The 17,154-nt window shown below is 23.2% G+C and overlaps 2 protein-coding genes across 2 annotated transcripts; one reads left to right on the top strand and one right to left on the bottom strand.

Moving 5' to 3' along the window:
• Positions 1-4,309: 4,309 nt before the first annotated feature.
• LOC124925228 (serine carboxypeptidase-like) lies at positions 4,310-6,374 on the top strand. The gene is made up of 8 exons (XM_047465197.1): positions 4,310-4,605; positions 4,709-5,012; positions 5,102-5,245; positions 5,318-5,468; positions 5,557-5,648; positions 5,746-6,004; positions 6,086-6,219; positions 6,288-6,374. The coding sequence occupies exons 1-8, from the start codon at positions 4,310-4,312 to the stop codon at positions 6,372-6,374; spliced, it is 1,467 nt and encodes a 488-aa protein (XP_047321153.1).
• Positions 6,375-10,099: 3,725 nt separating this feature from the next.
• On the bottom strand, positions 10,100-10,962 carry LOC124925227. The gene is made up of 3 exons (XM_047465196.1): positions 10,682-10,962; positions 10,541-10,615; positions 10,100-10,356 (listed from the first exon to the last, which is right to left on the bottom strand). Exons 1-3 carry the CDS (start codon positions 10,960-10,962, stop codon positions 10,341-10,343), a joined length of 372 nt encoding a protein of 123 aa, XP_047321152.1. The 3' UTR covers positions 10,100-10,340.
• Positions 10,963-17,154: the final 6,192 nt, after the last annotated feature.

Here is a 17,154-nt window from a genome sequence, read left to right as displayed (position 1 = left end):
AAATGGCCAAGAGCAGAAATTTCTAAAATAATTCAATGTCTTTTCTGTGTTCGTCTTTTCTGTTCTAGATTAATTAGTTTTCTAGACTGAACCTATACAGTCTGCTTGTCTGTTATAAGGCTGAATCTTTGAAATAGTTTTATCAATGTTTATTTTTTCAACTATTTATATTATTCAGCTTGACAGTTAAATTTTTTATGATTACTTTTGGTGATAAATTTGCAGGAATAAATTATGGATGAAGAGATTCAATACTGCTTGCTTAGTGTTCTGTATGCAACATATACAATCAAAATCAAGCAAGCAGATGATATGAATTTCAAAATTTAAGGTAATTTTTATTTTATTTTTTTATAAAAGTAATATATTAAAGTTTGTAATAATATTGATCAGATTGTTCAAAAGAGAAAGTCTATTCTATTTTTATTTAGAATAATAATAATAATCAAGTCTTTAAGAAAATATTGAGATTTTCATGATATAATTAATAATACTTTGAAAACAAAGTGACATGTATGGATAGATAATCAAATAGTTTAGTTAACAAGTTTATATGGTTTTGAAGTTTTTAAAGATAATTTTTTTTTAACATATCTAAAGATTTATAAATATTTTTTATTCATGGTTAATTAACTGTTTGGTTCTCTCAGTTATGTTAACTGTGTGAAAAATCAATCAATGGATCACGTTGTCAAGAGAGTGACATGATATATAATTATTATTTTCTATATGTAATGAAACATAATAATATAATTTATAGCCTTTCACTACCATTTAGAGTCAATTTCAAAGATATTTTAAATGTAATATTTCGAATGCCTTAAAAAAAACTTTGTATTTTTTTAATTATTTTACGCATGTCTGAGAATAAATTTTAAACATGGAGGAGTTTGAAAATTTTAAAAAGATATTTTTTTATTATCTCTTATTTAATTATTAATATATTTTATAAGTTGAATAAGTTGTATAATATTTATTTTCAATTTATTGAAGAATTGAAACCATCCATATCGGAGTCTAATGAGGTTGATGTTTAGTGAAACATCTAAATTTAGGTGGCTAAAGAATGATGATGTGATGATCTAAGACTATTTGATGTTTTATTTAATGATGAATTATATTTTAAATATGATATAATAATTTATGTAATTTGTTTTTATGTTATTTTAATTGTTTTTATAATTTAATAGAAAAATTCAAATTTTGTTTTAATTATAATAATTCGAATTCAAAATTTGGGAATAAAAAAAATGAATTCGGTTCGAATTTGAATTATTCAATTCAATTCGGTTCGGTTTTCGAATTGGCTAAAAAAATAAAAATTCAAAGAACCCGAACCGAAAAATTTGAATAACCCGAAAACCGAACCGATAAACACCCCTATCTAGAGGTTGAAGACTTATATAGCTTCCTTCTTGACCTGGGCACTTCGGCCGCATATGAAATGGCGGTACTATAGTCTATATATATATAATTTAAACGCGAGTTATTTTGATTGGCTTGGAAACAAACAAAATAAAACAAATAAAAAGTTCACTGTAAATATCTAATTATTTTGATTGCCTCTTAATTTAAGATATACTTTTATTTTAGTTTTTTTTTTTTATCAAAGAGATTTTTTATTTTATTTTTAGGGTATGTTTGGTTAGAGGTATAGAGGGGTACTACAATATTGGTATAGTATAAACTATACCAATAGTGTTTTAATATGGCGTTCTTTTACATTTATACTGTTGGTATAAATTATACCCTTATATAATTTATAACTCATATCTAATATAAAATAGTAACTAGTCCCTCTTAGTTACAACACTATCATGTATAATTTAATTTTTAATTTCTTATTATATCTTTTATTAATATTATATTTAACTTATTATTGTATAATATATTAAATATTTTATTTAATTTTAATATTATTATTATTATATATAATCATTTTTAATATATATATTTTTTAAAATAGTCAATATTTTAATTAAAAAATATTTATTTATTTTTATAACGATAATTTAATTAATTATTATTTTCTATATTTACTTATATTATAAATAATATTTTTATTTTAGTTTAGTTTATTAAAATTATTAATAATATTTAAATTAAATAAACATAATTTATCATTTATATTATAATTAATTTTTTATATTTTAATTAAAATTACATTAATTATTAAATAATAACAAAAACAATAATTTATAATAATAAACAATATTATTTATAATATAAATAAATAAATAAATAATAATATTAATAATAATTTTAAATTAATATTTATTATTTATACAACTTATACTACATTCTTATACCAAACACAAAATTATAAAATATATACAACTTATACCATTTTTATAATTTTTACCGAACATCAATAACTTATACAACTTATACTACCCTATATTATTTATACCTCGTTATAATTTATACCTCTATACAACTTATACCTTATATAATTTGTACCACTTACCAAACACTATCTTAAAGTAAGTATGACTTTTTAAACCAGACTAAGCATATCAATTTTAGATATAAATATGAATTGGATAACACCTAGTTTTCGAGTGAAAAAAACAGTCTCTTCCCTTCCTGATCGAGAAATTTCAGTCGCGGTTAATTTTTTATCAAGAAACCATTCAAACCCTTCCCTGACCGAGAAAATCCCAGTAAGTGAAGCGCATTGACAAGTTGACCCAAGCCAAATCACGCCAAACTCTTTACTTACGACCCATTTCTGAGTATATTTTTGCTTTCAACTTTTAATTTTTCAATTTTTTTTTGTTTTTTACAATTAGAAGCATTAAATCATATTTTAAAAATTCAAAAAAATAAAAAAAACAAATTTAAAATAATTTTTAAACAACATTTTAATAAAGACTCGTTTGAATTTATTTTTAATTCTAATGCCTTAAACTAATATTTTCAAGTACGGTTTCTCAAAATTTTCAATCGTTATCGCAGGTATTAATGTTTATTTAATATTTTAAATTTTAATATTTCGAAACCCAATATATGTTAAAATTTTGAAAAAATTAAATAAATAAACATGAAAATTTAATTTTCAAACATAACCAAAACTTTGTGAAAGAAATATCCTCTTTTAACATGCAAAGAAAATATAGATGGTTAAGTGTCAACAAATATTGAACTCATAAAAGAACTCTGAATAAATTATGTTTGTAAATATAAAATATTTTTTTATTTTTTTTTTAAGTGACAAACTCTAGAAATAATAGACTATTCATTTTAAAATTATTTTTTTAAATTAATAATTTCTTAATTAAATATATAAGCTCATAGAAATTGAGACTTATAATATGATTTTGAAAAGGTTTTTTTATTATAATATGATTTTGAGGCTACAAAATATTTTCAAACAAAACAAGACTTATATATAAAACTCGGATGGATGAACTTCCGATCTCACAGCCTTGCACAAATGTATAAGAAAATATTTTCATATTTTATTTTTATAAATATGTAGATATAATGAATCTCCACCATTTATTTTGTGAATCATTTTAAAATCTTAAAAGAGTAGAGAACATATTACATATTGTTTGTCTGAATTAAAAAAATATATATATTTATATTAAAAGTTATTAATGAATCGCATTATATATATTAGGTGTGTTTGATAACAGACATTGAAATTAGAATTAGAATTACAATAAAATTCAATTTAGTTTAATTTATAGTTCTCAATTTCACTTTTTTAAAATCGGAATTATAATTAAAACTATTTTTTATAGTTTCTCAAACTTATCACATTTAAAGCATAATTATGGTGCAACACGAATTGACATTAGAATTAGAATTGAAATTAGAGGGTCCAATTTTAATTCTTAAATTTAGTAGATCTTTTAATATTAAGAATTAGATTTAGAATTCTAATTCTAAATACAATTACACTATCCAAATCTACCATTAAAAGTTTTGATAAAAGTATATTTAATTAAGATTACAGCAAATGTGACATTTTATTTAAATTATTTTTATTACTCTATATTTATAATAAAAAATTCACAATAAAAAAAAATGAAGATAAATAAATTCTTAAGTTCAGAAAATTGTAATTAATTCCAAAATAAGACGAATAAAAAGAATTTGAACATAAAAAAAAACATTACAAAATTACAATTAAATAATAAAAAAAAGATTAACATGGATGGATTTGATTCAAACTCCATGTTCTGAGAAATATTTACCATCCGAAAAGAAAAGAGGAAAAAACACGTACACAATGCAATTAATCTTCTTTATATAATAGTTTAGAGTTGAGACCAAACATACTGCAGCTTGGCAAATCAATATGGCACAAAGATCTGGTCTAATTCTCTTTCTTCTGTTTTTCTTCTCATGTCAAATGTTTTCTTCTTTGCGGGTTAATAATTCGCCAAGCGCGGAAGCGCAGAGGCTTATCCGCAGTTTTAACTTGTTTCCGGCCAGTTCCGGCGGCGGCCCTTCTTCCGGCCGATTACCCGATGCAGTAGTACTGTCGTCCTCATTGGTCGAAAAGCGATTCAGTCTCCCAGTCCCTGGTCCTTCGATTCGGAATTTGGGTCATTATTCCGGCTATTATCGACTTCCTCACTCTATAGATGCAAGGCACGGCACGCACGAACGTATTCTTTTTGATTGAAAATGTTTTTATTAATCTGTAACATTACATTAATTAATTAATTAATATATATATATATATATGGTTCAGGATGTTTTACTTATTCTTTGAGTCGAGAAAGAATAAGCACAATGACCCAGTTGTGATATGGTTGTCCGGAGGACCCGGAGCTAGCTGTTTAATATCTATGTTTTATGAAAACGGTCCTTACCGTATAACAACAACCAACAACAATAATAATTCTCTTATCTGGAATGACTTTGGTTGGGACCAGGTCTCCAACTTGATCTATGTGGACCAGCCCATCGGCACCGGTTTCAGCTTTAGTTCCCATAACTCTGATTTACGTAATGATCAAGAGGGTGTTAGCAATGACTTGTATGACTTCTTGCAGGTAGCTAGCGAGGTCTAATTAATTTCTTACATATATATAACTTCCAAACAATCAACCTAATTAATTAATGTATTAATTAATGAAAAAAGGCATTCTTCGCTGAACATCCTCAATATTTGAGGAACGATTTCTACATAACCGGAACATCATATGCCGGCCACTATATCCCTGTCTTAGCCTCTCGGATTCACAATGGAAACAGAAACAGAGATGGAGCTCCCATTAACCTTAAGGTATTAATTAATTAATTAATTAATTAATTAATTTCAGTTTCATCATCTGTTAATAATTATTTATTTATAAAGGGTTTTGCTATTGGAAATGGATTTACAGACTCTGCAATTCAATTCAAGTCAATGCCAGAATATGCTAAAGGTTTGAATTTGATCACAGAATCTCAAGTCATAAAAATCTCCAGATTGATACCAGCCTGCCAGAGAGACTCAGCTAAATGCAGTATTATTATTAATCTTTCTATTTTATATTATATTTATTGTTTAATTTGAATTCTCATGATCGATCATGTTTTAAAAACAAAATTTAGATGCAGGAGGAGGAGGAGATAGCTGTTTAGATGCGTTATCTTCCTGTCATGCCATATTCAGTCATATAATGGAATTAAATGGTCATAGGAATGTAAGGAAGGAATGAATGAATGTATTACATTTTATTTATTTATTTATTTTTGTGTAAGTGTAACAATAATATTATTGGTGGTGCATGCATAATGCAGTATTTCGATATTCGAAAGAGATGTGCGAGTAACAGTTGCTATGATTTCTCGTATATGGAACACCTAATAAATGAGAGATTGGTTAGAGAAGCCCTTGGAGTTGGGACTATTAATTTTGTTTCTTTGAGCCAAAATGTTTATAATGCGCTTCTTAAGGATTTTTCGAGGAATCATGCCGTGAGAATTCCTCCGCTTCTTGAAGATGGAATTAAAGTCTTAATATATGCAGGAGAATATGATCTCCTCTGCAATTGGTTAGGTAATCAATTATTAAAATTTTTCTTCCTTCTTTCCTATTAGACAAACTAATTATTAACTAACAAAAAAAAATCAATTCCAGGGAACTTGTGGTGGGTTATGGAGATGAAATGGTCGGGTCAGAGACAATTCAAAGGGACTTCCATAGCTTCGTATAATGTGGACGGTTATTTGAAGGGACAACTTATAAAATATGGACCTCTATCATTCCTTAAGGCAAGAAATTAAGCCATATATATATATTTTACATATAATTTGAATAATTTGTTTGCTTGATCGATCAGGTTCTTGACTCTGGACATATGGTTGGTATGGATCAACCGAAAGTGGCATTGGAAATGATGGAAAGATGGATAAAAGGGACTCTTTGAATGTCGGAAAAAAGTATTGCTTTAATTAGATCAGATTAATTCATTGTTATTTGTTACTATTCTATTATAAATATTAATTTTATTTGCAAACTATGAATTGTTTCTAGATACTTCTTTAAGTCTAATTATGAAAGTTGGGACTATGTTAAAATCTTAAAATATACTAATCAAATCTTTAAAAAAAAATTAAGTGAATGTCAAACACAAGCAAACTTTGGCATACCAACTGAGTCCTATGTACTCAATTTAATAAAATAAAATAAATATTTCATTAAAGTTTATAGATCAATTTTAAAGTTTATATTTAATTTTTTTTTTCTATGAAGGTTTGGCTTAATTTGATTTGTTTATGTAAGATTTTGCAAAAAAAAAAAATTATGATTTACTACCGTTTATTTTTCCGTAGTATATAAGATTTCATGGTGTTACTAATTTCTTAAAAATATAATTTAAATTTGGCATCATAATATAAAACTTTTGTATTTTATTTTCCTTCCTCTATATAGGAATAATAAAATATATTAAAAAAATGAGAAGTAATAAGGTGAGAGAGTTTGTGAGAGGATACAGTTGAAATTTTAAATTAAAATAAATTTTATTAATGAATAAAAATGAGAATTTAGATAAATTAAATCATAATGTTGTGCCGCAATATGTGCTTTCATTCTGATCTTCCAGTGATCATATTTTTCACTTGAGAACGTTGGATTGAAATCATAGTCTTCATTTGAATAAATTGGATTCTTGTTTAGATTGGACATGATTCAGATATACTGCAGTTTAAGAATAGAAAACTTGCTCAAAGACAACAGGGTTGAATATTATTGTCTACACATTATCGACCTCTAAAAGAATCAAAATTGAAAAGTTTGGTTACAAAATCAGTTTTGAACATAATAAAATAAAAACAGAGAATCAGTTCACAACAAAACAACTTTTGAGCAGAAATGAAAGAAGCTCAAACAAACCTCGTACAACAACAATGGTAATGATCATAAACTCTCCTCGTTCTCCTTAACTCTCTCCAAGCTAGCTAGATGCTTAGTTATATATGAAGCTCCTTAAATTCATTTCTTTTAATATATTTTATGATTATGGAAAGTCAGTTGTGTACAGCTTTATTTTGAACTAATATATGTAATTAATCTATTACCTATTTTTTATTATTTTCTTTCCTTTTTTTCCAGTCTTTTTCTTTTATTTTGGAGTGTAAAAGTGATCACGGGATAGGTGACCCTGACATTGGTCAAAAGTTGTAAGGTACATTTTGCAATACTGTCCCCTATTGCCTCGTTTGATATATATTTGCTTTTATTAATAGAAGAAAATATTGTCATAGTTCTTGTTCGGAATGAGATTTTAAAAAACCTATAGAGAAAAAATAATAATAATTGGTGATAATTTTGAAGAGGTTATAATTATTTTTGTTAAAAATACTTAAAGGTATTGATATAAATAAATAAAATAATAAATAATATTTTAAAATACAGAGTATTTTGATTAATGAAATGAGTGATATGATTGTGAGAAGTGATTAATTGAAAAATTGATTTGGGTTGAGTTTTTTAAAATCCAAAAGAGAACAAGCTCATACAATTTTGAACCCTTATTTTATTTTAGGCAAATTTTCAAAAATATAAATTATTGATAGATGAATTATATTTTTTTAATTACAAAGTAATGAAACTAAAAATCAATATATGATCTCAATCATCTAATTAATATTTTATATATTAAAATACTAAAATTTTCTTTTATTTATTTAAAAAAAATTAAAATTAAAATTTATTGATTTGTGTGGGGTTTACTTTAGATAAAAAATAAACTAATTTTCTTCTCAGAAAAAAAAAATACCAAATAACTCGTTCCCTTACAAACACTTATACAAAGTGAATCTATAATAAAAACTCTACAAATAAAATGGCATAGAGAAATAAATATAACAATAAAACATCATTATAAAAAGTTGACCAATATTTGTTAAAAATATATTAATTAATTTCCTTAATATTTAAATATAAATAAATCATTAATAAGAATATGGTAGTTAAATTGAATCTGAAACAAACAGAGCTTTAAGTGGTGAAAGATGGTGTTATGAAAATTCGGATTTACTGTCCAAGATTACCACTTCATGTGAAAAGAAAGAGTTGAGAGAGAAAAATAAAAATTAAATATTAAAATAAAAGGTTATATATATAATTTTTTAGGATTTAAGGTTTAAAATTTAGGTTTTAAGGTTTAAAATTTAGAATTTATTTCATATATATATATATATAATTTTTTATTTGTTTAATTTATCAAAATTAATATAAATTCTTTTTTTCTTCACTTGATAGAGCAAATTCTCATAGGAATATCAAAATAATTAAGGGGCAAAATTGGAAATCGGAAAATAGGGCCCAAATGGATTAACTTTTGCACTTTTTTTATTTTCAAGAAAGTTAAAGTCGGATGGTGTTTCACGTGATCTAATAATACACGTGTCAGAATAAAGTTAACGCCAACTTGGTGAAGGTACGTATGTCTCATTTCTAGTGGCACGTTAATTTGTTTTATAATATGATAGCCGTGTTTGATTCTGCTTATAATATTTGATTGTATTTATGTATTAATCTGCTATATAATTTTAATTTATAAGTTAATATAAAAAATTATAATCAAAACTTATTTAGCATTTAAATTTATTTTTCTGAACTTTTTTATTATATATTAAGGCCTTGTTCGATTGTGGGTTTTTTAAAAAATCAAGAGAGAGAAAGATTGGATGATGGGTGATGATTTTGAGAAAGTAATGATTATTTTTTGTAAAAAGACTTAAAAAGTATTGATATATATAAATAAAATAAAAAATAATAATTTAAAATAGAGAGTATTTTTGTATTTTAGTTAATGATATTAGTGATGTGATTGATAAGAATTGATTAATTGAAAAATAGATTTTGTATGGTTTTTTAAATAATCCAAAGAAAACAAAGCCTAAGTGTTTATTTTATATCAATTGTGAATGTATATTTTTTTTCTCACTTGCGATCCACTAACTTTTGGCATAGACCATTAGAAAATTTTGAGCAGAAATTTTTGTAATCACGAAGATGAATAATTGTTTGCAATATAAAAAATAATTATAATTTAAAACTATAATTACTTTTTATTTTATTCATTTTTACACACATCATGATCAGCATTACAAATGCTTCCCATTAATCCAATTCAATAAGATAGCCCATTAAAACAATCAATTACCACATTATAATCAAAACTTATTTAGCATTTAAATTTATTTTTTCTGAACTTTTTTATTATATATTAAGTGTTTATTCTAAATCAGCTATGAATGTATATTTTTTTTCTCACTTTCGTCCACGAAGATGAATAATTGTTTGCAATACAAAAATTAATTATAATTTAAAATTATTAAACTGAAAAAACAATTACTTTTTATTTTATTCATTTGTAGACACATCATGATCAGCACAGCATTACAAATGCTTTCAGTTAATCGATCCAATTCAATAAGATAGCTCACTAAAACAATCAATTACGAACACAGGGTTCCGTTACTCCTATCCTATGGAGTGCGACTAATCCCCGCGGGTTAAGTACGGGTTAAGTACATAGCCCGCAAACATGCTTAACCAATTAACCGCGGGTTTATAGTTCTTTCTCTACAACGAAGAATAGAACCCACAAGTTAAAATCGGTAAAACAAGAACAAAAGATTAAACCTTCAAATACTAAGGTCATTCACAATTTCAGCACATTATTAAGAATCAATCTGATTTCAGTTTAACAAAACAGAATACCTACAACAGTCTTATAGCTTCAAACATAACGATTCGTGATGGTTATAACCAGATCGAAGAAAAGATTTTTCATAAGATCCGAATATCAAACATAGGTTTGCTTAATACGTACCCCTTGAATCCTCTTTCCAGTAACAGGGCATTTCGGACCACTCGCCCTCTAACTTAATTCCCTCCTGTTCATCGCCAAACAAATTTCAGATCAATCAATCAACAATATTTACACAAAACCCATGACTTTCAAATGTTCGAGATCAGAAATTAGATTACCAGCAGGATAAATGGGTGCCAATTAATGCCAGAAAATGGTATAACAAAAATGAAACAAATGCACAAGAATAAAGTAAATTTGAACGGAACCTGCTGCTGCCTTGTAGGTTTGCGGACATGCCATCAACTTTATCCACAATAAGCACAGAGTTTGGATGTTTTGATCTGATATATTAGAAAACGCATGAACATATATAACCCAACATGAGAAGGGATGAGAGTTAGCCATACATAAAAATGCTCTTAATACTTCTACGCTCTGCAAAAGTGGCGACCACGGAGGCAACGGAGACAACGACTGCAACGGAAACCACGGCTGCAACTATGAAAGAATACAAGTTTAGTCGCCTCCGTTGCCCCGCCGTTTCCATTGCCGCCATGAAGTCCAGATTTATACGGATTACTGTATTTCTGTAGCATGCATAATGCTCAAAATCCTGAGCTTTCAGAAGAACAGAAAATGCGGGAGTATTAAGAGAGATGATGACAGCTGAGGAACACTCAAATTTCATGTATTTAAATTACTTTCTTTTAACTTTTACTTTTATCAGTGTAAAAGTGATCACGGGATATATGTGACCCTCACATTGCATTGGTCAAAAGTTGTAAGGTAAAAGCATATATATATATATATATATATATATATATATATATATATATATATATATATATATATATATATATATATATATATATATATATATATATATATGTTTTTATTGGGAATTATTTTATAAATTTAAATACTAAAATTATTCTTACTTCTTTTTTAAAATATAAATTAATTATTAATATATCACATGCCTCCTTCAATTAGAAAATTATTTATTTATACATATTTTAGTTTATATGAATAAATCAAGTTTAGTTTTTTTAATTTAATTGTAATTAAATATCATTTAATAAATTTTCTTACTACTTATATCATTTAATTCATAGTTTATTATTTTAAATAAATCATCATAAGTTATCATAGATTCAAATATAATAGAAATTTGTATAATTACTTCTTCTTTTTTTAACGGTGAACAGTTAACAAGTTTCAAACTTTATATTTATACACAAAATCATAAATATTATTCAATAATTAAAAATTATATAATGATTGGAATGAATTTCTATTATATTTGATAATTAAGTGTAGGAAGATAATAAGATTATATAATTAAGTCCTAATCTATTAGGGATGATTAGGGATAGGAAAAAGTGAGGTTTATTAGGGATGCTTATGAGTGTCACTAAACATTTTTTATTTTATTTTTTATAATTTTGATTTTTAAAAATATGAAAAAACTTTCTTTAACTTCACATTATTTTCAAGTTATTATTATTGATATTACGAAAATTAAAAAAAATTTCTTAAGATTTGATTATTATTATTTTAAATAATAATAAAACAGAATTATATATTGAACTATTTGATTATAATTATTATAAACTTTAGAAATGAATTTTCTGAATATGGTATAAATAATGAAGTGCCAAATTATTGGATATATAGGAATCTGAATATGCGGTGCATTATTTTAAAAAGAAAATATTAAATTTTGAAATATATATATCATCTATTGATTAAAGATTAAAGAGAAACTTAATCTTAATATGGATATGTTACACATTAAACATAAGTATTTATTGAATTTGATGTCTTAAATTTATTTCTGCAAATAAATTACCACAAATTCTCATTAACATAAAATAATTATTAAAAAATCAAATTTATTTCAGAACACTAAATAATTAATTATACATGTAAAACTATATATATATATAATAACCAGTATAATTGTTTTAATTTAATAACCAGTATAATTTGATTGATTACTTCAAAAAGTTAATCATATATCAAATTATACTGATTATTAAATTAAAACAATTATACGGGTTATTAAATTCAAACAAATGGATATATAATAATTATAATTGATAAAATCAGGACTGTTTTTCATCTCAATCATCTAATAAATCTTTTTTATTTATTAAAATATTAAAATTATCTTTTATTAATTTATGTAGGGTTATTTTGGATAAAAAAAACTGATTTTCTTCTAAAAAAAACAAATAACTCATTCATAAACCCTTACAGCAGAGTTAATCTATAATAAAAACTTTTCAAATAAAATGGCATAGCCATAGACAAACAAATATAGCCAAAAAAAACATCATTTTAAAAATTTGACCAATATATGTTAAAAATATATTACTTAATTTCCTTAATGTTTAAATATAAATAAATCATTAATAAGAATATGATAGTTAATTGAATCTGAAACAAACAGAGTTTTAAGTGGTGAAAAATGGTGTTGTAGAGGGAATTTCCAAAACAATTAAGGGGCAAAATTGGAAATCGGTAGTGAGACCCAAATGTATTAACTTTTTTTATTTTTTCAAAAAAGTTAAAACACGTGGTGTAATAGTACACGTGTCAGAGTAAATAAAGCTAACGCCAACTTGGTGAAGTTACGTACGTGTCTCATTTCTATTAGCACATTATTTTTATTATAATATAAAAGCTGTGTTTGATTCTGCTTATAATATTGGATTGTATTTATGTAATAATCTGCAATATAATTTTAATTTATAAATTAATATAAAAAATTATAATCAAACTTATTTAGCATTTAAATTTAATTTTTCTGAACTTTTTTTATTATATATTAATTGTTTATTCTAAATCAGCTGTTAATGCATTTTTTTTCTCACTTTCGTCTTGTACAGTTTGGTATAGACCCATTAGAAATTTTGAGCAGAATTTTTTGTAATCACGAAGATAAATAATTGTTTGCAATACAAAAAATAATTATGATTTAATATTATTAGACTGAAAAAACAATTACTTTTTATTTTATTCATTTTTAAATGTAATGTGAATTTCTTGTTAACCAAAAAAAATACATAAAAAACTTGTACATGTTGGGGGTTAAATAAACCATTTTATTTTTTATATATATTTTTGGGTGTTGCTGAGAGTTGTGAAAAAACTTAGTTCAATATTTGAAAATTTTAAAAAATATTTATATAATTTTTTAATAATAAAAAAATAAAGTGAAAATAATATATAAGTTTTTAATATTTTAATTTGCAAAAAAAAATAAAATCTAAGTAGTTACACAACTTTAAATATGTAGGGTTTAAAAATAATTTTGTTGAGAGTACAACTTGACAGTGACTATTAAAAAAGATTTATTTTATTTTTTTTAATTTTTTAGGTTAAAATAATGGATTTATTTCAACAATTTTGTTTGATATAACTAACCAAATTTAAATTTTAATATATAATTAAGGTTTTATTTGAATCAACGTTTAAACGTTGTATTTGTGCGTAACAAACATAAGTAACTTTGCATAAGCTCAAACCAAAAAATTTATAATGAAACACATTTTTTTTTGTTTAAAATTAATATTTCATATTTAGTGTTTTTCTTTCTCATAACTTTTAAATATTTTTTTATTCATTTTTTATCATTTATTTAATTAATTCTAATCATTTTATTCATTATTATATCAAATAATTAATTTCTTTCTAGTCATTATATTAATTATCTCTCATATATTTCATCTATTTTTAATATTTTTATATATTTATATAAAATATTATAATAATAAAACATATATTTAAATATATTTTTATTTATTATTTATAATATATATTTTTTAATATGCAAAATAATTAAGCAAAATAAGAAATAGAAATAAACGATTATTTTTTAGTTTATAATTAATATTTAAAATCAAACTAGACTTTATTAATTAGTTTATGAAATAAATAATGATAAGAAGAGGGAGATAAAAATAAAAATATATTTAAATTATTTATTTTAAAACATATATATTTTTTTAATTTAAGTCATTTATTAATATTTAAAATTATATATTAATAAAAATTAATATAATTTATTTTTAAATATAATATCTTTTAATTTAAATTATTTATTAATATTTAAAATTAAATTAATAAATATATATAATTACATTATATATTATTAATTATTAAGTAATATTATAAATATAAAATATAAATAAAATGAACGTATAAATTAAATCAAATATACTTAAATTTAAAGATTATATAAATGAGATTATATTAAACTACCGCGAATAAATTGAATCAAATTAGCCCTAATGCATATATTAATTTTTTATCATAATTTTAAATTATCTCATCTTATCTTTTTTACTAATTATTATTTTTAGAACATTTTATTTAAAAATCAAAACAGATTGATCAGTTTTATACCTATTATTGGAGTTATTTTCTAATTTTTTTTTTTTGAATTGAGTTATTGGAGAGTTAAGTATTTAGGGTTATTTAAGTAATATAAATTAATAATATAAAATAATATTATTATACTTTAGTTGTTAGAATTTATATATTTTATTGTTTTAAAAAAATAATATATTGCTAAAATAAAATTACAAAATACTTATTCTTCTTATGTTTTTTAAATAATTAATACAAAATCATTTTTTCTATTCATCAATTCTTAACCCTTCATATCACTTATTTCATTAATCAAAATACTAAAATATCATTTATTTTAAATCATTATTTTTATTTTATTTATATATATATTTTTTTTTAAATTTTTTTTATCAAAAATATTCATTATTTATTCAAAATCATTAACAATAATTTTTTTTTCTCCTTTAAGTTTTTCAAAAATTTCAAAACGAATAAGGCTCAAAATTTGTAAAGGCTGAACGAATGATTAAGTTAAACAAATAAATATCTTGAAATTTTTATACTTGAATTACATAAATTACTGGACAGTGAAAGTGTTATTTTGGTTAATTATTTGTATAATTAAAAAAAAATGATAAAATATTGTTTAGAAAACATTTAGGTTTAGAGTCTATTAAATGATAAAACTCTTATATTCAAGTTAAAACAGTAACATTTTAAACATCTATATTTCTACATTTTCAAAATTACCACCCATCCATTCTTCAAATAATTAAGGTCCGTTTAAACACGTGTCCCGTTGAGGGAATGACCATAAGGCTGTCTAATTTGATCTTAACCTATGGCCTCCATGTGTTAGATTAGTAATTAAGTATGTTTTAGAAGAAATTAATCCCATTAACAATTTTTATTTAATAATAATTGTTAATGATTTTAAATAGGTAAGGATTATTTTTTGATAAAAAATTTAAAAAATATATATATATATAAATAAAATATAAAATGAAATAAATTTTAATTAATAATTTGAATAATTTAATTAATTAAGAAGGGAATCAAATTATATTAATTTTGTTTTAGTTATTTAAATAATCTAAATTAAATAAAACAAAGTGTATTTTTAATAATTTTTGAAAGAAACAACTGACAATGAAAAAAAAGACAATTATCTCTCCCCACTCAACTCAGTAGTGTTGTGAAAATATTGTTTCTTCGAATATATATGCAGTCTATAGTCTATGAATTTTAGACACTTTTATTTTGATCTCTATTTATAATTATTTTACATAATTAATTTGACAATTTTTTATTAGAGTATATAACTTTAAAAGAGAAAGTTGTGAAAATTGAAATATTTTTTCACATCCTTTTCTTAAAAAAAAAATTAATTAGTAGATTTTACATCTCAAATATAATTATGATTCAAACTTTAAATTTTAGCATCAGACATCATATGTCAAATGGACTAGATTGACTATGTCTTTTTAAAAAATATTTTAATTAAGATTTATATTTTAATAATTTAACTGGATTATTTATCAAGAAAATATAATGTAATGATTGGTTGGATTGTTGTTTGTTTGGTAGTCCATATCAACTTTTCAGTGACAGCAATGGAATTTTAATAGTTTATTCATTTTCCCTCGAATCTATTAAGTTGAATTGGGCACAACTTTGGGCAATTTTAGTTTTAAAAAAAAAACTGAATTATTTTTGAGAAATAATGTATAGGAACTAATGTGTATAAATTATAATTTACTTTACTTATTGGTTTGGTTACAAAAAAAAAGTTTATCAAAATAAAAAGTTTACGTAATTACGTAAAATCGTTGTTCAGTTGTATCTCGTAAAATATATAGTTTATTTAAAATAATAAGAGTTTAATTTTAAAAAATATTAGTTATATATTAGTATTATTATTATATATAATTAAATATTTTATATTTTAATTTTTAAATATAAATTTGATTTTTAAACATAAAATCGTAAAATCGAAATTATTTATAAACTCGCAAAATCGTAAAATTTTATTATCATAAATTTAAAATTATAAAATTTTTCTTATTTAAGAGTTAATTAAAATTAGACTCGTACTAAGCTAATTTGGCCAGACCTAGTCTCTTTCATTACCTAACTCTCTTTATTCATTCCAACTGTCCAAGCAAATCCTAGTCTCTTTCTATTTTTATTTTTAGCATCACTTAAATTAAATGATAGGACAATTATTTTAACCATTTAACTTGGAACTTCTCATTTGATTAATTTATGTATTTATGATATTTCCACTATCCTTGACATATTCGAAAATATTCATTTCAATAATATTTACATTCTTTAGAATTATCTTTGATAAGATTCTTTTAAAGTCTAAGATTTTTATAAAATAATTTTTTAAATATGTATTTTTTTCACAATAAAAAATCAGCTTAAATAATTTGAACATTGAATTCCATTAAAATCAAGTTTTCTAACATAAGCCTTTTAGATATGTAATTTTTTCACAATAAGAACTATAAAGTAT

Source organism: Impatiens glandulifera, chromosome 2, assembly GCF_907164915.1.
Source record: "Impatiens glandulifera chromosome 2, dImpGla2.1, whole genome shotgun sequence".
Lineage (NCBI taxonomy): Eukaryota > Viridiplantae > Streptophyta > Magnoliopsida > Ericales > Balsaminaceae > Impatiens > Impatiens glandulifera.
The sequence above is the reverse complement of the archived record's forward strand: the minus strand, read 5'-3'. Positions and strand labels throughout refer to the sequence as shown.

Coding starts and splice junctions, on each gene's coding strand:
- LOC124925227 (XM_047465196.1), bottom strand. CDS start 10,962: ATGAAATTTGAGTGTTCCTCAGCTGTCATCATCTCTCTTAATACTCCC. Junction 10,616..10,681: donor AGTATTAAGAGCATTTTTAT/GTATGGCTAACT, acceptor CTAATATATCAG/ATCAAAACATCCAAACTCTG.
- LOC124925228 (XM_047465197.1), top strand. CDS start 4,310: ATGGCACAAAGATCTGGTCTAATTCTCTTTCTTCTGTTTTTCTTCTCA. Junction 5,469..5,556: donor GAGAGACTCAGCTAAATGCA/GTATTATTATTA, acceptor AACAAAATTTAG/ATGCAGGAGGAGGAGGAGAT. Junction 6,220..6,287: donor GACCTCTATCATTCCTTAAG/GCAAGAAATTAA, acceptor TTGATCGATCAG/GTTCTTGACTCTGGACATAT.